The sequence below is a fragment of the Lissotriton helveticus genome, chromosome 1_1 (assembly GCF_964261635.1).
Source record: "Lissotriton helveticus chromosome 1_1, aLisHel1.1, whole genome shotgun sequence".
NCBI lineage: Eukaryota > Metazoa > Chordata > Amphibia > Caudata > Salamandridae > Lissotriton > Lissotriton helveticus.
Genome location: NC_136057.1, coordinates 887,916,659 through 887,940,858, shown reverse-complemented (window position 1 = coordinate 887,940,858; position 24,200 = coordinate 887,916,659). Strand labels below are relative to the sequence as shown.

Below are 24,200 nucleotides of genomic sequence, written 5' to 3'. Positions count from 1 at the left end.
AGTTCAGTTAACCTTTATAGGGAAACCATCCAAGCACTCTCTTATACTCACATCATGAAGAGGAAAAGCTGCCTTGTAGACCCCCGAGTCGAGTAATTTGTTGATACCAAATTTTTTCACATTGTCCCGAATGGCATAATTAACACGAGACAGAATAAAATTAACCTGTAAGATCAAAATATGTTTCATTTACAGCTTGTTCATGTTGATCAAAATGAGGAAAACACATCTATGGGGATCACTTTAGTCCTTAAGTATCAAATCAATTCCATGAATGAGCTCCCCCAGTTCTGCTACCTTGGTCTTCTCAATGGTACCCACAGAACGGTACAACACGATTCAGGGCCAGACACTGCCTGCAGCATTGTTGCTGCTACAAGTGACAGGTACACCAAACAGGACTAACCCCTGAAATGAAAGATATGAGTATATTCTAGAAAAAAACATCTACTTGAACTATTAAACATGGGCAGCTCATGCAGAGCACAGATGCTTAAATAATACAACGGAAAATCCTGGGGGCCCGATTCACAAAGAGACTTACTACTCGTAAAGTTGAGTGTGGAGTCCCTGCACTAGGGCGGAATTTCCACACTGAAAAACTGTTCTCAGTGCAGATTCCGTCACAAGCTCGGAGATTCCTCCACGAGTGCGGACACTTGACACTCATAACTTTACAAGCCGTACATCCCTTCGAAAACTAGCCCAATGTCTGCAAATAACTTGGGTCAACCTTTGATACAATCTATGGTGGTCTGAATAAATAATTAAGTCAGTGCCTGGCTCCGGTTATTTTAGTTATTTAACTGTCCTTCACTCCACTAGAAAACAGTTACTGAGATCTACAAATGTGGCAGATCAGATTACGCCTAAGAGTACACACATGGCTAGAAGAGATTTCAAATGATTGAAAAGTGGACCTCTCCCCTGCAGATCTCTGGAGTGTGCCAAGTAATCCAGTGATTCTGCATGCTGTGCAATACTTTACACTACAATGTGGTTAATGTTTTATGTTGTTTATTTTACAATCATTTTAGTTTAAATCTATTCATAGCGATGTCCATTTCCAATGTTAATTGATGAATATTATTTTTACATTCAGACGCATTCTTCTCGAGGGACTATCAAATGAAATTAAATTAAGCTAGTAAACATATGATTCTGTGAGATACGGAAATTACAAAAGTTTTCGATAATCTGCAAAAAAGGTTTTATCTGGATTTTAGAACCAATATGTTAAGTAACTTTAGGATTCTCAAGCATTTAAGTTCACCTAGTGTTTTTTTAGGAGTCTGCAGCTATTTTAAAACCACAAATATAAATCTCCTGTACATTATAGGTCCTACTTATACTGGTTATTATGATTGATAACTGTGTGCCAAAGGTTAAATTCAGATTTCTACCACATTTGCAACACCTATCTACTCTCATCGACGAGTGTCTGCTTACAGACAAGGTATTTCCAACAATCCCATACAGGTTTCTATATTACATAAAGATTGGGAAATAAAGTCAGGAATATCTCACAGATCTGCAAAAAATGTTATTTGCTCCTAATTAGTCATTGGTTAGTATTCCAGCAATGCATATAGAAAAATGTAATATAGTAATTTTAATCATAACAATACATTTTACTCCTTTTGCTCCTCAAACACACATTGTATCACAAGCTGAAGATGCAATGAAACAATTCATAGTAGTAGCAGATTTGGATTAGTGTTTAGCTCTGTACCTTGCATCCAGAGCCCTGTGTTATAGTTCCATCTTTGGGACTTGGGACTTGGGCATATTGTTTGATAACGTGATTATTACATTAGCTCCTAGAGTCTAGAACTGCAAAAAAGTAATGTTACATCCAGTTGTGAAAATATGTGATGCAGTAAAAGAAAAACTGTTCACTATCTCGTAATATCCCAATAATACGTTAATACATCAGTGATAGTCTAGTGTCAATGGAAACAAGCAATACCTGGCTGGTGAGTCCTAAATAGGGTGAACTAAGTCCTAGGTTGCTTGTGTTACGGTTCAGGAGGACCTGGCCTATCAGTTGGGGCTGGACTGTTCCCATTGGAGCAGCATTAAGACTGATTATGCTAATTACCAAAAAGCACTAAGTTTGGGCTCATGAAAGAATGAAATAAGAATATTATCCTTCTTAACAGCCTTTAAGAAGATCCGGTCTTTAAAATGCACATATCCTCTGCTACTCATTTCACCCGCAACTTGCCCAATATATGCGTCTTTGCAAATTTGTTTCCATACAGAGTCTACTAGATTTGTAAATCTTTGCTAAATGTCTTTCTTTTAATTTGTATCCAATCCAAGTTAAATAAGCCAATAATCACTGCATTATGCAGTGTAGTCTAAGACAATTTTTTGTTACAAAAAGTTTTTTTTACACAAAATAAAAACATTGAGAATTGAAATGGTTTTATTTAATCCATTTCAGAAAATATAATAAATGTTATTGTTTCTCGGCCAGGCACATTTACAGACACATCCCCTGAGTTTTTGGCTATAGCTCCCTGAGACTACATAAGTGGCATTTGTATGCCCCTACAAATAATCCTGAATTTATACTACAATATAATATCTGTAAAATGTACAAGATAAGCTACACAAATGTTGTCGATGGTTACATTTAGTTATGTGTAAGAATGTAACAAAAAATCAGTATAAGTATTTACAAACTTCAAATTTGATTTGGTTCATATCAAGGTTTAAATAGCTGTCTTTCGCAAAACAACCTACAATTCGTTAGGTTTTAAACATAGGAACTCCCTCTGGCTTATCAGACTATAAGGACATAACACATGTGCTGTCAAAATGTAAACTTACAATTCGACTTCTCGTTGATGGGTTAAAAAACTGGTCTTTGTCAGGAATGTAGAAGTCTTGCAGCCGGTCCTTCTCAAATGGAGCAGTGAAAAAATCTTGCTCTGGCTTTATAATATCTTCACTGACTTTGAAAAATTTTGTGAACCAACTGAAGGGCGAGTCGGGTACTTGCAAATCATTAGGCTGTAAAGGGAGCTTGATATGCATAACCTCGGCATACGTGCAGAGGACGTCCCAAGGTGCATGTACTTTTACAAATATCAGCTTCTCATCTACAACCTGCAAAAGAAGAATGCATATTGTCAGGAAAACGAACTTTATATTTTATTTTCGTGTCTTCAGAATAACAGGTGTTTTTTTATATTGCATGAACTGTTACAGTGTAAGCCTTTGTGAAATATATTATAAAATACGATCATTATGCTTTTATTGAAGCTTTTTAATTTCGAATAGAATCGCGTGCTCAAGTCAAAGTAATTAACTCAGTTAATATAAACCTCCTCTAGATATAATTAAAAATAAGTTCATTGGGAAACTTTTTCAAAGTTATAAAAGTGCATTTCTTATTTAGAACAGGAATTTCAGGACATTTTGCTACTTTAGGAAATCAGCCTTTTCTATGTAGTCAAACTAGATTTTTATGGCCCATATATTTTTGCTTGTTTTAGAATTCTGTGCCTTTTACCGCTGCTGACCAGTAGTAAAGTGCCTGTGTTCCCCATTTAACTATGATGAAATAGTTTTTTTTCCTAATTGGCAAATTTAACTTGCATGCAGGTTCCCAGGATATGGTGTACAAAGTGTATTCAGGGACTGGAAGCTAAATGCCACATGTGGACTGCAACACCTATTGTTCAATGCACTATAATGGCAGTGCAAACATGACTTGTGTGTTGTTACTTTGTCCCTTATCATTGTTCCATTGAAAATTGCTTCTCTATATATTTTACAACATGTTCGCACTTGTACTCTTTAGCATTTGGATCTCTATTTTTTCTGCATCACTGGAACTTGGATTCCTCCATTTAGTGTCAAGGTTTCTGCGTCTGCCGTCTTTATTGCTTTGTCCCCACACATTGTGGCTTGGAGACAGTATTAGTATTCAGGTCAGTAGGTTCACCTCTTGAGCTTTCTTTCTCCAAGGAAGGTGAATTTATTCTGCAATGCTTGACTTACCTCTCAGCCACCCCCCACCCCAATTGGTGCTACATTTCCTCGCTCGCCCACATCTTCTCAATTAATTCTGCACTGATGCAGCTGCAACTCTTTCTATGACTGTTTGTGACCACCATTTCCTGTCTTTCACTCCTTACCAATTCTTATTTCTCCTAGTCTTTTTTGTGGGCACCCTGTCCTTTACACCAGTTGCTTTGCTGCTGCAGCTTGTATTCAAACCTCCAAATATCTTTAGTTTGTGTCACAGTAGGAACCCTTCGGTCTTCTGCTGTTACCAACTGGCTTGCCTACTAGTACTGGCTCGGCTTCTTTCCTTCTTCCTGCCACCTCATTTTCAATTTGTTTTCTTGAAGATTTTACTTCTCAAACACTTCATCGAACTGATAGAAACAGAAAACAATCCCAGTTTACATCTGAACCCCCGTTATGTACTGGACACTGCAATAGAGGCATACGATTCTGCTAGACCAACTATTAAGCAATTTAGCAATTTTAGACAGAGCAGAACACTGAGCTTTGTTCTTTGGTTGTCCACACTAGTAAAGAACGCTGCTGAGCAGTGCCATATAGATGGAATGTGTCCAAGTGTTTTTTTTTCCCGAATCGGAATCGACCCCATGATTAATCTGGGCCTTCTTCTGTACACGAAGAGTTGCTTTTAGAATACAGTAGCCAAGGTGCTGGCCAGAACCCGTTCACTGACTCGCATCACTTCAATGCTTTGAACATTATATTGATTGATTGTGAAATGTGTACTAAACATAAGGCTCTATCCTTTGTCCATCAGGCCTTTGTGGTTGTGAGTTAATTTTCTCTGTAACAAATGATGCATTTATGAACCTGGTAGCAAGCTCGATTTTCTAGGAGATCTGGATAAGTTCTTGTTTCTGCTGTTTCAATATCCAGCAGTACATCACCTGACCACCCTCCTATGGAATAGTTTTCCATTCAGTTCCCAGAAATAATGGCAACTTTCTGTACTTCAGAAATAATCTTTAAACCTTTACCTTTTCATTCCAACTTTACAAGTGACACTGGCATGAGCAGTTCCAATTTCAAAGCCAAAAGACCTCCTGTGAACCTAACTCTATGCAGGCACAACTTAAACGTAAGTGCCTCTTAGTTCTTCAGTCTACTCGGTTACTACCAGGTAGGGGGACCTCTAAATATGGCAGGCGGCCCTCTGCCTCGTTGGAGGGGAACAGTGAGCCTAAAAAAGGCTATTTGTCCTGCCATAGACAGGAGCAATTTACATGGGTGTCAGGTGGGAAATTACCTGCAAACTCTCACTGCCAGAATGAGCTAATTTGCAAGATTTTGTTGTAGAAGGAACAAGGGATCCACAAGGGCCTGGATTCTGCCTAATTCACATTGATGAGGTATTTAGACAGATTATCGGAAAGAAAAAAATCGGACGACAAAATAACTTGTCAAGAACATCAAGGACAAAAATATTGTGAAGGTCATTTTCTACAGGTAAGCAAAGTTTTACTATATATAACTTCACACATGGTGTTTGGACCAAATATCAGATTAGAAATATCATGCTGCAGAAATATTGAGTTAAAACATATTGTGATAGAAAAATATTGCGTTGCAGAAATATCAATTTTAAAAGGTAAATCATATTGTTTTCGATGATATTGTTAATATTTCTTTATTATCTTTATGTGTATTAGTTCATATATTAATGAAATTTGTTATTTGTTTATATGATTGTTAATATTTTTAAATATAGTTAGTAATTTTAAGTGAGTGACATTTTATTAATTTAATTGTTAATAGTGATTTATATTTTAGTAGGTTGCTAGCTTTGTAGGAGTGAGAGGTGGGCAGTTAATTAAAATTAATTATTAATTATTTATTGTAATAATTATGTCAATTATGTAATAAATGCAGTTTTTTAAGATATATATAGTAGGAGCAGGTTGATGGCTTTGTAGGTGTGTGGAGTGGGAAGTTATTTATTTAACAATTAATCAATAATGTTTTATTAACTAATTAATAGATTATTAATTATGTAAACTGTGTAATAATTGCATTTTTAAAATGACATAGGTATGGGCTGCTGGGTTTGTAGGGGAATAGAGTGAGAAGTTAATGAAGTAATATAATTAATGCTTATTGAAATAGTGTGATTATATTTTTAAGTTGTAAACTAGGTGTGGGCTGCTGGGTTTGTAGGGGTATATGGTGGAAGTTATGTAAGTAATAATTTATTATTAACTATTTAATTGAGTCATAAATATGTAAATTGAGTAATGATTATATTTTTTAAGTTACATATTAAGTGTGGGCTGTTCATTTTGTAGGGGTATATGGTGGAACGTTTTTAAAGAAATGATTCATTATACATTTAGAATTAATTATTAAGTGATTAATACATTTGCAAATTGAGTAATTGTATTTGTTTAAGTTATATAATAGGTGGAAATGCTAGATTTGTATGGGTCTAGGTAGGGAAGTTAATTATTAATTAATCAATAATTAGGTATTAGATTACTAATTAATATTTAATTGATTGGTAATTGTGTTACATTTATTTTTGTTATATTTTAAGTGTGGGCTGGTAGATTTGGGGGGCTATATTGTGGTAATTTAATTGAGACAATAAATAAATGACAATTGTTTAAATTGATAGTTATTCATGTATTTACTAATCATGTTAACTGTGTATTTGTTTTTTTTTTTTATTGATATATTTTTGGGTTAAATAATAAAGTTCATATTAAGAGTTTTATATTTGTTTTAAAATAATAGGGTTATGTTTCATATATGTTATGCATTTGAAGGGAAGTACTTTCCCAACAGACTGGAGTAGGAATAGTAATTGTTACCCCTCCGAAGTCCAACACTTTCCCTACTGTTGCACAGACTGGAGTGAGAATAGTAGATTTTAAACCTCCGAAGTCCAGTGCTTTCCCTACTATTGCACAGATTGGACAGGGAATAATTAATCTTACCCCTTCAGAGTCCAACGCTTTCGCTACTGTTGCACAGACGGGAGTGGGAAGATTACATTTTACCCCTTCACAGTTCAATGATTTCCCTACTGTTACACAGACTGGAGTGGGAATAGTACATTTTAAACCTCTGGAATCAGATGCTTTCCCTACTGTTGGACAGACTGGAGTGGAAATAGTCAATTTAACCAGTGCTTAATTTGTAAAATATTAAGTGCCAGGGCTCTCACCAGGAGGCCACTGCAGCTTTCACCACTAATCGCCCCTGTCATCGCTGCCAAACCAGCTACTAACCATCTCTCTTGCATGTAAATGCGACCGTTCTGATTATTCCAGGTCCCCAAAGCTAAAGGAATAGCTGGGGTGGCAGGTATTAGCAATTTTACTGCATATTGTATTCCTAAACTATTGTTGTGCTGCTCATCTCTAAATTAGATGAGCAGCGCCACATGTGGTGGACTGTTCTAAGTATGGTTTTGACAATTAGGTGCCAGTGCGGAGCGAAACTAAGTGCTGGTGCTTAGCACCGGAAAGCTCTGTCTCAAATTAAGCACTGAATTTAACCCCTCTGAAGTCCAACACTTTCCCTACTGTTGCACAGACTAAAGTGGATAAAGTGTATGCATTATTGTCAGATTTTTATATTATATGTTTAAATATATCTAATAATATTATCTGTACTTGTGTTCAATTATATATATATATATATATATATATATATATATATATATATATATATATATATATATATATATATATATATATGTGTGAATTTACTCTGGCGGTGCCGGCATGCTTAATTCAGGATTTCTGCGGTGAGGTGAGGGAACAAGGGAGCTGCTTACCGCCCACTAAAAGACTGTTAGCAAGCATGGGGAAGGAGCAGACACCGCCCACTGGGGCCAGTACTTACCATAGGTGCCTGCTCCGCATGGACTTACATTGCCGAGTTCGAGCCACTCCCTATGCAACTATTGCCCGTGATGCCTCAGCCAATCGTAGAGGGGCATCGGTGTGTTAAAAGGTGGGCGGGAAAATCAGTGGAGATTTGCAGCATCTGAGGAAGTTTGTAAAATGAAGCGCGTCATGCCGATAGATTATTAAAATGCAGCTTCAACCTGAAACCCCGTGTGTGTTTAACTTTCTGCTAAAATAGTAAAGGAGTGTGGTTTGGATATGTGAATTTTTTGTATGATTTTAACATCTTTAGTAAATGTTTTTTATATTTATTTAATTTTGCAATTTACGTAATATTTAGTGTTTGATTTGTTAATATTGTTTTATATGTGTGTGTGTGTATAAATATATATTATATAAAAATAAATTTGTATATTTATATATATATGCTTTAACCGCTTCGCTGCGGTACACATTCCCCGCTGTGCGGGAAAATTCTACACGTGCGCGAATCAGACGGGCGGGGGGCGTCCGACGCACACACCCACCGTGACGTCAGGCGGCCGGGGGCGGTCCGATGCATGGAAAAGGTTATATAGTAGTAAATAAACATAATGTTCATATTTTTAATAATAGTGCTATAATATTTAACTGTATATATATATATATATATATACACACACACATATATATGTATGTGAGTATCTTTATATAAGTATATTTATATATAAATATAGAATTAAATGTTACTTAAATGTATTCAACTTACATTATATTAATGTTATATAACAGCAAAATGGAGCCTCTTTGAAAACATTTTACGGAGGAGGCATGACCAGCTTTCCAAGTATACCAGCCAACAAGGATTTCCATGGCAAGGTGGTAACGAGTGGGAGAAAGGGAGATGAGAGAGGTGACCCTCTGTTTGGTAACTCCGCATTTCAGGCAAATTACTTAAGCGTGGCAGGACTACTATGCATTTTGCAGCTGAGAATTTTTAAAGTGTGCACCTTGGAACAAAACAAGAAATGTCCGTGACATTTGGTGTAAAAAACGCTATTAAGCAGAATTGAATTACACATCAATGCACACGGAGGACTTTACATTTTACGTTTGGTGCACTCTGGGGCTTGTAGTTGGTTGCTACAGGCACAAGGATAAAAAATTTAAATCCGTATTTGTAAAGTGCGAACTAATAACCCTTATGGGTCTCAAGGCGCTGAGAGCCTTCGTGGAAATTAAGCGAGCTATTGCCCAGAGTTACATGGTGCTGAGCTGAGCTGCCGCCGGAGCCAGGGATTGAACCGTGAACCCTGTGCTCCGAACTCAGCTGCCCTGGCAGCTGCACCACACATCTCCAAACAAATTGCACTTACCTGTGAACAAGGTGGCACCACACCGAAACGCGCAAGGATTTTATGAATGTTTCTGTTCTGCTACGCATATAGACGAATAAAGTCAGCCTGTTTAGAAATCGGAGTTGAGCTCTACTCTTTTTGTTGCAATAATAATAATAATATATATATATACACACATATATATATATATATATATATATATATACACACATATATATATATACATATATATATATATATTCACTGAAAAAACCATAGGTTATAGACCATATATAGTTAGGAATTAGCATTTAAAAAACCTTATTTTACTCACACAAAACCATTGAAATTCCATATATAGTTAGTTGCACTAACTATATATTGCGCACCCGCAATCCACTGCTGATGATGTCACATATTACATCATTCATGACATGGTCAGTGACATCACTGATGACATCACTGATGACATCTCAAATGACATCACTGATGACATCACTGATGACAACATCCAGTGACTATGTTTCTGTAAAGTTAAAATATGTCTTACATATTGAAGAATGAGTGGATGTATAAGTGTCTGGACGAAGGATTTAGTAGGTGCATGACTGAATGTATGAGTGAGTGATTAAATGTGTCTCACTGAGTGCATGGGTTAGTGACTAAACTGTCTTAATTTGTGCATCATTATGTCTGTTGTTCTGTAAACTGCTGCATGTGTTGATCAGTAGCTATATGAGTAACTATATGGGTTATTGATTGATTGCCCAAGTATTTGCATGGGAGACTGAGTGTGTGTGTGGCTGGATGGGAGGTGTGTGACTCTGTACAGATCAATGTGTACTTGTATCAATGATTGTATAAGAGAGTAAGTATGTGTTAGTATATGGTTGAAAACGTAAGGTGCTCTATGTTTAACTGTATAGAGTAGAAAATGGAAGTGTGATTGATTCTTTACAGGACTGACTAGGTGTGTGAGTAACTCCATGGATGAGTGGCAGAGTGTGAGTGTCTGTATAGGTGTATGAGTGCATATGATTGTGTTGTAAACATGAGTGATTGTATGTATGAATGATTGTATGGGTGAATGAGTGAATGTGTGTGTAGACGTAGGAATCAGTGAGTACGTATGTAGTAACTAGTATTGGTGTGTCAATGGTTTCAAAAATTATACTCTGTTTTTAACACTGGGTGAAACAGAGGTTATATTAAAATGTGAGGAGATGCATTGTATTGTCACATGAATGATATCATCAGTGATGTGGTCATTGATGTCAAATGAGATGTCATCAGTGATGTCATCAGTGATGTCATTTGAGATGTCATCAGTGATGTCATCAGTGATGTCACTGACCATGTCATGAATGATGTAATATGTGACATCATCAGCAGTGGATTGCGGGTGCGCAATATATAGTTAGTGCAACTAACTATATATGGAATTTCAATGGTTTTGTGTGAGTAAAATAAGGTTTTTTAAATTCTAATTCCTAACTATATATGGTCTATAACCTATGGTTTTTTCAGTGAATTTTCAAGGTTTTGTAAATGCTAATTCCTAACTATATATGGTCTATAACCTATGGTTTTTTCAGTGAATTTCAATGGTTTTTTAATAGCAAATATCATAAGCTGTCGAATGTCAAGTACGTGGTAAGAATTTTTTTTTTCGTGTTTATGCACACTGATCTGCTTTGATTGCTGCCCCCCACCCCTCATTTCTATTAGGAGTACTCTCTCTTTGCAGATAGTGAAGGGTAGTTAACGCAGCCCTTTCCCCCTTTGTAATCCGTCGTGCCTGCTTCTCTCTCCATTTGATTGATTGTTCTCTTTGGTTCATTCTCTATTTACAAACAAGCACAGAGTCGCAATACTCTGTTTAGTCTTTGCAGATAGCGAAAAATCGTGTAAAAAAACAAAAGGAATCGAGCAAAATCAGTAGGCCACTAATGGGATCTCTTTTGACCTCGCTAAAATAGAAACATTAGGAACAACCTGTTGAAAATAGCAATGCGTATGTATATAAGCGGCGTTCATTTGTGTTCACAGTACCCCTTGTTGATTGTTTCAATCGAGCATTGAATTGTTCGAAGTTAATTCTCTTAACGATCTTCTCTACCTGCAAAAGAGGAAGAATAGGAATATTCTATCTCCCTTTGCAGATAGTGAAGGGTAGGTAACGCAAGCCTTTAACACGTCGTACCTATTTCATTCCTCATTGATTGATTGATTGTCCGAACATTGACTGTTTGGGAATTAGTTCTTTTTGGAGGTATTCCCTGTTTGCAAATAAACGTAGGAAAATCTTTGCAAGTAGTGAAAGGGTACGTAATGCGGACCGTTCTCCCCCGTTGTAATTTGTCATGCCTATCTACTCCCCACTGATTGATGCACCTTTTTCACCCGGACCATTTACTAGAGATACGTCATCTGGCCCGACCAGAGAGCACCCCTAGTGAAAAGGACATATGCAATAATAACGAAGTGATCACTGTATCCTGTTAACAGAAACTTTACCATGAAACAACCTGGAAAGAAAAAAATAGGAAAACGAAAATCAGTAGGCCACTGATGAACATGAACTTTTATTAAACAACGAACAAAGAAACGATAACATAACGTAATGATAAAACCTATTAATGTCCTAGAAACAAGAAAACGTTAAAATATGCCAGTGGTGAGAGACCAGAAAAACAGTAAGAGAAACCAAATCACCCCTCGCTGTCCCACCGCCTGCCACGCCAAAAAAATCGATAGACTAGGGAAAATGCAAGTCAGTAGAACATCCACCCCCACTCTGGAAACTTCCAAGGTGGGGCAGGGTTCCGGCTACGCCCAGCCGGGAGCAGCCCATATAAGGCAGGTCCTGCTGCCACGCCTCGGCCAGGAGATCCTAACGTAGGGTGTAGCCGGAGGAGAGGCCGAGACCAGCGGGACCCGGCCAGGGGATTGCCTTTACAACGCTGAACAGTTGCAGGGGGGGGGAATGTCTCCTCGACCCTCCCCTCTCTCTCCCAGTCCGGCCGCGGTGGCCCTTGAGAGTTGCAGGTAGTCCCGCCACATGCTCTTCCGGTCCGACCACCAACGGTCGGGGGGCCGAGGCCGACGGGATCCGGCTGCAGCCGATAAACCAAGAAACCCGTTCATGGGGCCAGAGCCAGGGGCGTCCGGCCGACATCCACCGGAAGCCCGGCCCGAAGACGGACGGGACACTTCTTTCTTTTATAATGGCTGCGACAACACTGGAGGGGGATGTCTTGCACATGCCTCCGACCCCCCCCTCGTCCTCATCGCCTGGTCCGGCCATAACAAATCTCAAGCGAGACGCCGTGGGGTGCACTGGGAGGGAGAGACGGTGCGAACAGGCCTCTCCCGCCTCCCCAGGTGGAGGCTTCCCAGCTGCACCCTCAGCGCTCCAGGCGGTGGCATCCTAACAACTACAGTGCTGCACAGTTTCGGAACGACCTAGATAACGGTTCTTCCACTGTGGCCATGCTGCAACGTCTCGCCCGGCAGGGTGGAGCCCGTCCGCTCATGTGACCCCGCGATCGCCGGTAGCTGCCGAACTCTCAAAATGGCGGTCGACCTGGCAAGAGCGGGCCCAACATAAAGAAATGGCCCGGTCACTGGTTGACTCCACCACCGTAGTCCTCCACGACCTTGAAGATTCTAGAGGAGCCGCGGGAGTCTCCGACCCCCGATGGGGAATGACTGCCATGATCGCCCGTGGAGTGACGAAACTGTATCCGCGGGACGTCGGCGCTCCCATGCTGGCGCCAGCCTCACTTTGAATTACTACAATCCTGCAGACCTCACTTCCGGTGAAAGCACAGTGTGACCCGGTAGGAAAAATTATTGCACCCCCTCCCCTTTTTGACTGATAGTTCAAACCACCGATCCTTTCCTTTGCCCTTTTAACGGAACTTTGGACTGCCTCCCCCTCTTTTACATTTTCTAGAGAAAACAAAACATTAACCACTACATTAGCATAGCAGTTGACACCAGAACTGTTTTCAAATTGAAAACCAACAACATCTTCAACAGAATCCTTTTTGTTTCTGCTGTGACCCTGCTACAGCACAGGCATTGTCCCCAGCAGTAATTCTGCAATGCCGGTAAGAATAGCTGTGGTGCCTACTGGACTCACTCACCCCCGCGGCGCCCCACGCCGTTTTTTGCTGGGCGGCAACTTACTAGACATCACTTTCGTGCCATCTAGATTTCAGCGCGTTCTGCTGCCTTGGAACTATTCGCACAACAGACCGCTACTGACAAGAATATTTCATTATTGGTGATGTCAATTTCAATAAATCTATTGGATAATTAAAAAGAAATTGCCACGGTCTCTTCGTTGTTTAAATGTTTTTACTGTTTTTGTTTTGTTGTATATATTTATATGTTATTAAAGTTTTATATTCCTACTACTTTGTTGGAGTGCTATATATTTTTAATGTGACACATAATTGTAAAAACTTTGATGTACAAAGAGTCATTCCTGGAATCTTCCGCTTCAGGCTCGGTCCCCTCCCCAATCACAATACAGGATGGTTTTCAGATAGTAGGAACGCGTGTGCTGTGACGGATCACATCGGGTGTGGGCCTTGATCTACTATAACTCCTTTGAAGAGGGGTGATTCTTTACAGCTGGGGCCATAAACTACATCTGCAGGGCTAGCTGATAGCCTAGGACCGGCCTGGACATTCGGACACAGAGGAAGAGGAGTGTCAGAGGGTGCGGTAGTGAATAGGGCGAAAGGGAGGTGTCGGGCGGGCACAGAGTGTGATTCTCAGGGAAGAGCAGCGCAGATGGGGGAAGGTTTATTGCCCATGCATAAGACAGAGAGCGGTGGTGACCAGTGCCTGGGGTAGATGCTTACGAGGGTGAGGAGCCATGCTACGAATCGACAGCGTGCAGAGAGTGGGTCTGGTCAAGACATCTAAAATGGCTGCCGTGCACGACAAAAGTGTGGCATTTCAAAAAAGGCAAGATGGCGCAGACAATGTTTTTCAACACTTCCTCATTTCCTTCGAATCGAACGTTAACAGACGTTGGGGCATATTACCAAAGTTAAGCGATATTTATCGCTAACGATGCTTACCAACCAATTTTTTACCACTAAGCATCGTCAGAAATTATCGAAGATAAACCTTACTATTATCAAGGTTTATCGCAAATGCGATAATAAACGGCCGCAATGCATGAATATCGCTAAAAACTCAGCGATATTCATGCATTACCGAGCTAATACTCTTAGCCATGTTATCCACCTCCCATTGGATAACATGGCTAAGAACTGCTCAGGGCAGGTGTTACTTTTTGGAGATATTCGCGCTTAGTGCGAATATCTCCAAAAGTTGGTAATAGGAGATAGATATCTTGCATGTTGTAATGCAAGTTATTGTGGTATATGGAACTCATACCATAATCTCTCAGGAAAGCAGAAACTGATCCTTTTGGGACCGCCTAAAAAGGCCTAGGGGGGGAGGAGTACTCTACTTTGCCCCCTTTTCACGTTCCGAACTATTTTATTTTACTCTCTTCTGTAATTACACAAAATACCAGCGATAAGATGCATCGGAGACACACACTGAGAGAAAGGAGGCCGGAGATGAAGAAGACATGTCAAATACACATTGGAGATAATATAGTGGCAGAAGGGAAGTAAATATGAGTAAACTTACCATGTAACATAAAAATGTTGCACTCTATACTATAAGTCTCATTTTATACTACAATCACTTCGCTACAACCTCATAAATTAAAAATAAAAATAAATAATGTCTCAAACAATTTTTGATTTCTAAATATAAATTTATTCTTCAGAATTTTCTAAATTTGAAACAACTAGTAACATGTCCTCATCAGTAATTTCCTCTTCAATCATCTCATCTGGAATCTCCTCATTAAAAGTCTGCAATGATGATTCTTGTAACTCTATGGTCTCCAAACACTCGATAAATTCGCCATCAAGAGATTGATCAAAAAAATCATTCAAGTCATCTCCTCCTTCTGACAATATTTCATTATTGGTGCTGTCCATTTCAATCAATGTAGTGGAATCATTCAAGTCATCTCCTCGTGACAATATTTCATTATTGGTGCTCTCAATTTCAATCAATGTAGTGGAATCATTCAAGTCATCTCCTCCTTGTGACAATATTTCATTATTGGTGCTGTCCATTTCAATCAATCTAATGGAATCATACAAGCCATCTCCTCCTTGTGACAATATTTCATTATTGGTGCTCTCAATTTCAATCAATGTAGTGGAATCATTCAAGTCATCTCCTTGTGACAATATTTCATTCTTGGTGCTGTCCATTTCAATCAATCTAATGGAATCATACAAGTCATGTCCTCCTTGTGACAATATTTCATTATTGGTGCTCTCAATTTCAATCAATGTAGTGGACAATTCAAAAGAAATTGCCACGGTCTCTTCATTGTGAGCCATTTTATTTTGAAATTGCTTGCTGTAAATTGCAGAAAAAAATAATCACTTTCATTTATCGTTTTTAGTAATACATAATATAAAACTAACTTCATCAAGTATTTAGTATAACAGAAGGACTGCAAATAAATAACAGAAAACATTTTTCAAATTATCTTCAAGTGTACAACATAGTTCCCCTTACAAATTAACAACTCACCTTTTTAAAAGTAGCAGAAGTGTTAGTACTGTGTAAATCAAACACCAGAAATTCACCACCAAAAATTCCTCACAAATGTACCTCAGACAGTAGTATCACAAAATGGCTGTGGTTTCCTCTCATTTGACATATATACATAACCAATTAACTTTCATCACACACAAATACAAAACCAAAGTAACATTTTAATTGGTTCTAAATTTCAACACTTTCAAATGTGTTTTCCCCATGCAATTTTCCATAGGACATTTACATACGTCTACAGCCTGAATGGCTGAACGGAATTACACCAAACTTGGCAAAATGGTACATCAAACCTAAGAGGTCAGGAAGGATCTACTATGCCCCCTTATGGTCATTTCCCCCTTCGCTTTGGCCTCCTCTTGTCTCTCAATCCTACCGAGGGACAAGATGGCGGCCGCTACGGACTGTTTGGAATGTTGACAGACGCCGGAGAACCAATCAGCTTCGCAAAGCTCCGTAACGCGAAAAGTACGCGAAGCGGAGCGCTGTTACAGATATATATCTTTTTTTCAGCGTTAATTTCTCAAAATCCACTGGAGCACATATATTGAGACCTAGCAAAGGCACATCGGGCTACCAGTCCCTAATATTTTGCCAAGTTTCGTGCAAATCCATTCAGCCGTTCGATTATTATTATTTTGTTTTTTTTTTGCCCCGCGGGGCCCTTTTAAAACCTCCACATCAAACCTAGGGGGTCAGCGAGGATCTACTATGCCCCCTTATAGTTATTTCCCCCTTTGTTTTCACCTCCTCTTGTCTCTCGATCCTACCGAGAGACAAGATGGCGGCCGCTACGGACTGTTTGGAATGTTGACAGACGCCGGAGAACCAATCAGCTTCGCTTCACAAAGCTCCGTTGCGCGAAAAGTCCGCGAACCAGAGCGCTAACCGGTCCGCTGTTACAGATATATATCTTTTTTTAAACGTTAATTTCTCAAAATCCACTGGAGCACATATATTGAGACCTACAAAAGGCACATCGGGCTACCAGTCCCTACAATTTTGCCAAGTTTCGTGCAAATCCATTCAGCCGTTCGGGCTAAAAGTGAGGCCAACCGCCCTATGGAAAACTCAATGTTAAAAACACGTTTTGGGACCCCCCTTTTTTCTCGGCCCCCACTGGACGAACCCCCCCCAAATTTTCAAGGGCTGCTCAGAAACAAAATGTGCCATTTTCCTGAAAATTTCAGCCGATTCCGTCCACAAACGCCAAAGTTATTAGACATAGAATTTTCAAAAAACCCATAGAGAAAAAATCCTAACTATATATACCTACTGGCGACCGCCAGTAGGTAATATATATATATATATATATATATATATATATATATATATATATATATATATATATATATATATATATATATATATATATATATACACACACACACAATATTTTATTTTTCTATGTTTTTAAACAATATTAGTGTAAATCAATATTATTTTCTCATTGTTGTGCCTACCATCATATGTATGGGGAATCAACATTTTTTTTAATCAATATTTTTGACTATATTTATGTCCCTCGAATTTGTTGGATTCAATATTCCCCACATATATGTACCTTGACGATATTTTTTCAAGGTATGTAGACGTGGGGTTAAGAATAGTAATATACAAAACTATTTGCACTTAGGCTCCCAATATTTTGGTGCTCAATATCTTTGACACGAAAATCTGTCCACACTTAGGGGTCCATTAGGATGGCGGGCAGACTTCAGTCCACCCGCCACCCTAGCGGTGGTTGGACCGGCCGCCAGTGGTGCGGCGGTCCCGCACCGCCAATTAGGATGCATCTGCCACCCTGGCGGTCCGATCCCGCATCTGCCACCCTGGTGGTCCGATCCCGCATATTCATAATGTAGAAAATGCATAGCGTGCATTGGCATGCACAACGTGACAGACACCGTGAGGTGCCTGCCACCTTGTGTATGCCAATGTAGGGGGGTACTATACCCCCCAAGTACACCTCCCACCCCAGGGGCCCACAACGGGCCCCCAAAGCGATTCCCGAAAGGCATAACACCGCCCACATCATAATATGGATGCTTCGCCACCATATTATAGGTCTTATCCACCCGGTAGGCAATCGTGATGTTTGCCTACTGGCGGAAAAGTGGCGGGCCGTCTTTCCATCTGCCACGTTATCCCCCGCCATGCTAATGTGGTGGGGGTAAAAGGCCGTCCGGCGGGGTGTTTTGGCGGGTGGATTGCCACCGCCTGATGAGCGGTGGTGATCCCCCCCGCCATGCTAATGGGCCCCAATATTTTTATTTTCTGATATTATGTCAGTGATCCATTGATAATAAAGCTCTCTTTATCAGGCTAACAGGCATCACAGACATTTGAGCAAAACTAGCATCCATGCTGTAACTCCAGCAAAGATGAGACTGGAATGACTCCCTCTCCCAGCAAGAATCCAGTTGAAATATCTGTACTTAACATACTACAGAGCTATTGGCATCAACAGCCAGAATACCTTGCGGACAGGGTTTCAACATCCAGCAGATCGGACTGGACAAAACAAAATTGTGCCATATTCTCGATCAATGCACTCATAATATTTAATTTTTTTTCAAACAAATTTTATTTGTCAAGTGGCACAGATACTGCCAGGCCCTGGATCAGAACATGTAATATTGACTGACATTTTGCAGTATGATACCCAAGAAAAATTAAAGGTAATACAATAAAAATGCAACTCCCCCAACCCCCTCCCCCGTTCGCACTATACACGCACTCTAAGCAGAACCATTCCAATGTTAAATTAAAGCTGCCCACCAGGGTTCCAACACCCACCCCTCTACCTGAATCCTCCCCAATGAGCCCTATAAACGCGGGTCCTGTTCTACCGGAACCGGGTCTAGGAGCAATCCCTGATATTCTGCCTGCCTTTTCCATATTTTAACATTCTTTAGGGGGCACCCCCTGGTGATGAAGATGGGTTTCTCTAGGCCCATGCAAAAGTCCAGGCCATTCTTCCATGCGGCCAATGCGGGGGGCCTCAGTGCTTTCCACGCCCTCTCTATGTACCTTTTGGCTAACGTAAGACTCAATAACAATAAGTGCCATTTGTAAACGTTGCCGCCTATCCCCTTCATGACGTGTAGTAGCGCTAGTTTCAGAGAGCGGGGAAGATTCGAACCCAGCACCTCCGATAAACAATTGAACACCCCCTCCAAAAACGATCTAGGGAGAGACACAGCCAAACCGTGTGAATCAACGTACCTTCCTCCTGATTACATCTGAGACAGGCAGGGGAGGTAATCATCCCCGCCCTCCATAAGCGCATGCGTGTGTAGTAGGCCCAAGTAGGTATTTAAACTGAACCAGCCGCAGGCGCACTGCTATGGCCGCTCCTCGTGGGGCAACCAGGGCCTCCACCCAATCTTCCTCCTCTAAGGGACCTAAATCCCCTTCCCAATCTTCCCGGAGTTTCTGTAGTGTGGAGGAGCGGTGGATGACCAGGGATTAATATATCCTGGAGATCTTACGGTCCTGGTGTTCTCCCATAAAAACTTTGGCCTCCAGGGGGCTAAACTCAGCCAAAGACTCCAAACCCGCCAGACTAGGCAGCAGAGCGTGTCGAAATTGTAGATACTTGAAGAACTGGGACTTTGGCATATGAAATGCCGCCCGAAGGTTCTGGAAGGATTTCAGTACTGGACCCCTCATGACGTTCCCCAAGACCGATATCCCTATATGATCCCAGCCCCGGAATCCCTGCAGGGCCGCTAGTTGTGCAACTACCCATTATCCAAGAGGAGAGTCTCCTGCGTTCATATGTTCCACCACCCCATCCTACGCAATGCCTGCCTCCAGATCTGAACACAATCTTCGTTGTCGAGGGTAATAATCCCCGCAGTGATGCAGAGGAAAATACCTTGTTTAGCGAGTGGTCTCCCAGGAGCCGCCTTTCTTCTGCGTAAGCTGGGTCCTCGCAACCGCCATACCACCATTCGTTCAATACAAGCAAATGAGATGCCCGATAATATGACAGTATATACGACGGTGCCAGTCCTCCACAATAGGTGGATAAAAAAAAAAGTCCGCAGGGCCACATGTACCTTGCCCCCCTCCCACAAGATCTGCCAAAGAGCAGCATTTACCTGCCTGAACCAGCGGGGGGATCGGATATGGCTTGTTCTGTAACTGATAAAGAAGACGGGGAGTACGACCATCTTAAATATGGCTGATCTGCCATAGATCGTCAGTGGCACATGGGACCAGGTCTTAATATCTGCACATACTCGCACCCGCACCTGTACCAGGTTGGGCTCCCAAGAAACTGGGGGCACTTGCATTATAAATACCCCCAAATATTTCAATCCTCCCATTGCCAGCTGGATCGATGATGACCAGGTGCCCAATTCTTCCCGACCTCCGAGCCTCCACAAGGTAGACTTGCGGGGATTCATATAAAGTCCAGAGGTCTCCCCAAAAATCTGCATTATGCACAGGAGCCGGGGCCCCGTTCTGTTCACATTTGTGAGGAAGGAGAGGACGTCATCCGCATACAATTCAATCCTGTCCGACAACCCCTGAGCCCATTCAAATCCCTGGACCTGTGTGTCCTTTCGCACCCATGCGGCCAGAGGCTCCATCGGGAGGGCAAATAAATATGGAGACAGGAATTATCCCTGCCTCGTTCCCCACCCAATAGAGAACACTGAGGAGGCTGCGTCTGCCATCCACACCGACGCCGTGAGGTATGTATATAGAAGAGTCAAATAAGACATAAACCTCGGTCTGAAGTTCAGCCTATGTAATAATGCAAAGAGGTATACCAGGCTAAGAGAGTTGAACGCCCTATCCATGTCCGCTTACAACAACGCCGCGGGTGTACCCAGTCACTGGACAGCCGCCGCCAATACATGAGCCCACCTGATGTTATGTCTAGTCGCACGCTGAGGCAAAAAAACAGCCTGATAGGGGTGCACCAGAGCGGCTATATGGGGCAACAGGCAATTCGCCAGGGCCTTCGCCAATATTTTGGCCTCCACATTCAAAAGAGAAATGGGTCTGTAGGATGCATGTTGATCCGGCGGCCTACCGGGCTTATGGAAGACCACCACCTCTGCATGCCTGCAGACTGGGGTACAGAGCTGCGGTCTCGCGCCTCCTCTACCACTGCGCGGTAATGAAGTCTCAACTGCAGAAAGTACCGCTTAAAAAATTCACTAGGAAACCCGTTAGGCACCGGCGCCTTCCCGGAATTGAGTTCTCCTAATGCAGCTGCCAGCTCCTCATCAGTCAGCGGGAGCTCCAGATCTTCCCTCACCGCATCTGATGGAGCCTTGGGTGGAAGATCAGCTAAGAAACGATCAATCGTGGCAGCAGGCAAACATTCCTTAGGGCATAGAGATCTGCATAATATGTAGCAAAACTCTCCGCCAGGGCCCGTGGATCCATGAGTGGCTTGCCCATCAAGGCTAATATGCCCGGTAGACTCTGGGTATGATACACCCCCTGGCAGAGTCAGTGGAGCACCTTGCTAGATTTGTCCCCCCATTGATACACTCTACTGTGCGTCACCAGCTAGGCCTGTTGGGCCTCGTCCAGCAATAGCGCTGCATAATCCTGTTGGGCAAACAGCAATTGGCGCCTGGCCTGGCCACCTCCGGCCTCTCGACCCCGACGCTCAAGATCTTCAATACCCACCTCAGCCTGATGGAGCGCCTCCCTACGTGTTCTGTGAGCCGCCGTGCACCAAGATATGTCTGTTCTCCTCAAGGTAGGCTTCATCGCCTCCCACACAGAATCGGCCCCGGTCACTGACCCCAAATTCACTCTCAGATACTCGTCAATAGCGTAGCACATACATTCTCTATAGTCCTCATTCTGTAAATGCCACACCGATAAGCACCACCGAAATGGTTGCCGCCTCCGCCCCATCTATAAGGTGAGGGCCACTGGGGAATGATCCGACAGACCTCGTGGAAGAATCTCCGCTCCCTCTACCCTGCCCACCTACAATCGGGGAACAAAAATGTAGTCAAGTCTGGAGTATGAGTCGTGAACTGCAGAGAGATACGTAAACTCCTGACCGTCTCGATGAAAGTGGTGCCATGTATCCACCCAGTCAAGTCCGTCGCTAAGGAATGCAGCTTCATGGTACCGCCACCCTCGGGAACCCCCCTCTCCTATCCAGCAATCCAGGGCCATATCCATCACATCATTTCAGTCTCCACCAACCACCGCAACCCCATCCGGCATATCCACCCAGATAGTCATGAGACATAATATTTCATTTTTAGAAGGAACCTTTATGGCAGTAGTCTTCAAAATGTGGGGCAGAAGAAGAAGACTTTGTCTGAACTATTTCATGAAACTTCCAGTAGCATTTTACCAATGTGTTTGATAAAATGTGCTTCTAGAAATGGAAGCCTGATACCATAGAACTACAAAGTGTGGAATGTTTAATGTTTTAAGGTGGGAAACTGAAAGGTAAAACTGATCACTAATTGTTAACAAAAGGTCTTGGAAGAACTCTCCTCCGTCAAACCTCTCATGAAATGATTAGCTTGCCTTTAAGGTTTCCCGTTGCATATTTTTATCAAGATAAGTCGAACAATGCTACAAATGTTTTGCCTGAAACTCTTTAAGGAGCCTCATTACAATTTTCGGCTTGCTCACTAGATTTATATTCTACCTATTATTTGTGAGAAAATGTTAGCTGTGATGTCAATTTGAGAGAGCTGAACCAAATAATTTTTATTTCAAGAGAGGATTAGCTTGAAATGTTTTGGTCGCTGAGGACTATAGCAACATCACAATCCATCAGTACCTGATGACTTTAAATTGTAAGGACACAAAATTGTACTTCCTTCTATCATTAGCAAACCAGATTCCCCACCAAAGATTCTTCCAGAGCTTCATACAGTTCTGAGCATCTTCCATACACTTAATACTAAACCCAATAAAGTCAATGTGGGGGAACTCACAAAAAAGCAAGATTAATACTATCAGACAATGCTTCAGAGCTGCACACCCACTCTCACTATGGAAATGTCATTAGTTTTTATACGGATTCTGATATCTTGTTCTAAATATGTCATAGCCAGGGAAGCCCAGACTGCCTGGTACTGGTTGTGACTACGAACATCTTTTGCTTGACAGTTATGCTTTTGCACTTTTCTATGTATGCCCCCCTGAATAGTTTACTAGATTGCACCCACATCACTCTGAGGGAAGCCCTTCATACTGCTGCAAGTTCTACTTGCTAAATCACTGGTAAGAAGTAATTTTACAGATTCACTCTCCCCCAAAAAAGGTGCACAATCTCTCCCTACAAGCAGAGATCACCATCAACATTTACTAGATGATTTACAATGATTTTCACACAAGCATACCAGTCTACCGAGCTAGTGAACTCTAGTGGCCTGAAAGTAACCGAGAGCCTGATGGTCACACAAGTGAAAATGTAACATAATTCCACAAAGAATACACTTGAAAACAAGCATTTTCAGGTTGTGAACCCAATTTCGTAAATGGTCTGTCTTTGCATATAAGACTTTCCTCACAGTCCTGCCAAGTATCACGCATCAGGCGTGACACTAACGCATTTCAGTGTGGTGTTACCACATCACCGCACTGAAATACATTGTCACGCATTTTTGCCCTGACCTGACAGCTCTGAAACTGGCTGCCTTAATCTCTGCCAGGTGCTAGCGCGCGCTGGTGCCTCTGACACCTGGGTGCCGTGCGCCCAACCCGGGCGCAGCAATTCATTGCCAGCAAGCTCCGTATCTAACAGTTCAAGATCTGACGTGCACTGACTGCTCTCAGTGTTACAATGTTACATTTTTGCTCTGCCCTGCTTCCTAGAGACTCGGGTGGGGCCTGCCCCTCGCCTGGCTGCTGCAGTTAAATTGTGTGTTGGCAACTTGGCCGTGGCGCCATGTGGGGACGCGACGTCACGTCCCGCGCCGGGAGTTAAATTGGAGGTGGAGGCCTGCTGCTCATTAATGGTTAGCGGGTGGCGCCTGAATCATGGGTCAGAATACTTTGGGGGCAGAATACTTCTTTCCGAGCCGGGAGCGAGTGAGAGTGCTGCAGCCAGTGACTGAAGTCACGTCACATCACAGAGTAACACCGATTGCAGTGGGGGGGGGGGAGTACAGGCAATCGTCAGAGTCGTGGATACTTTTCTTCGCACCTCAGCTGTCTGGCTGCCGGCGCTCCTCTCAGCAGGACCAATGGGCCCTGCTTTTATCCGCCGTTATGTAACTGCACAACACAAATGGCTGCTGTACACAGAAACATCAAGATAAAGATCAGGACCAGCTGGGTGAGTTCGCCCCCTCCCCGGTTC

At 41.8% G+C, this 24,200-nt stretch overlaps 1 protein-coding gene across 1 annotated transcript in view; it reads right to left on the bottom strand.

The window, feature by feature from the left end:
* ANO6 (anoctamin 6) overlaps positions 1 to 24,200 on the bottom strand; it is a 445,002-nt gene that overhangs the window by 137,327 nt on the left and 283,475 nt on the right. The window contains exons 5-6 of the mRNA XM_078675703.1: positions 2,839 to 3,117; positions 52 to 165 (exon numbers count right to left, since the gene is read on the bottom strand). Coding sequence (XP_078531829.1) covers positions 52 to 165; positions 2,839 to 3,117 — 393 coding nt within the window. The remainder of the gene's footprint in view (positions 1 to 51; positions 166 to 2,838; positions 3,118 to 24,200) is intronic.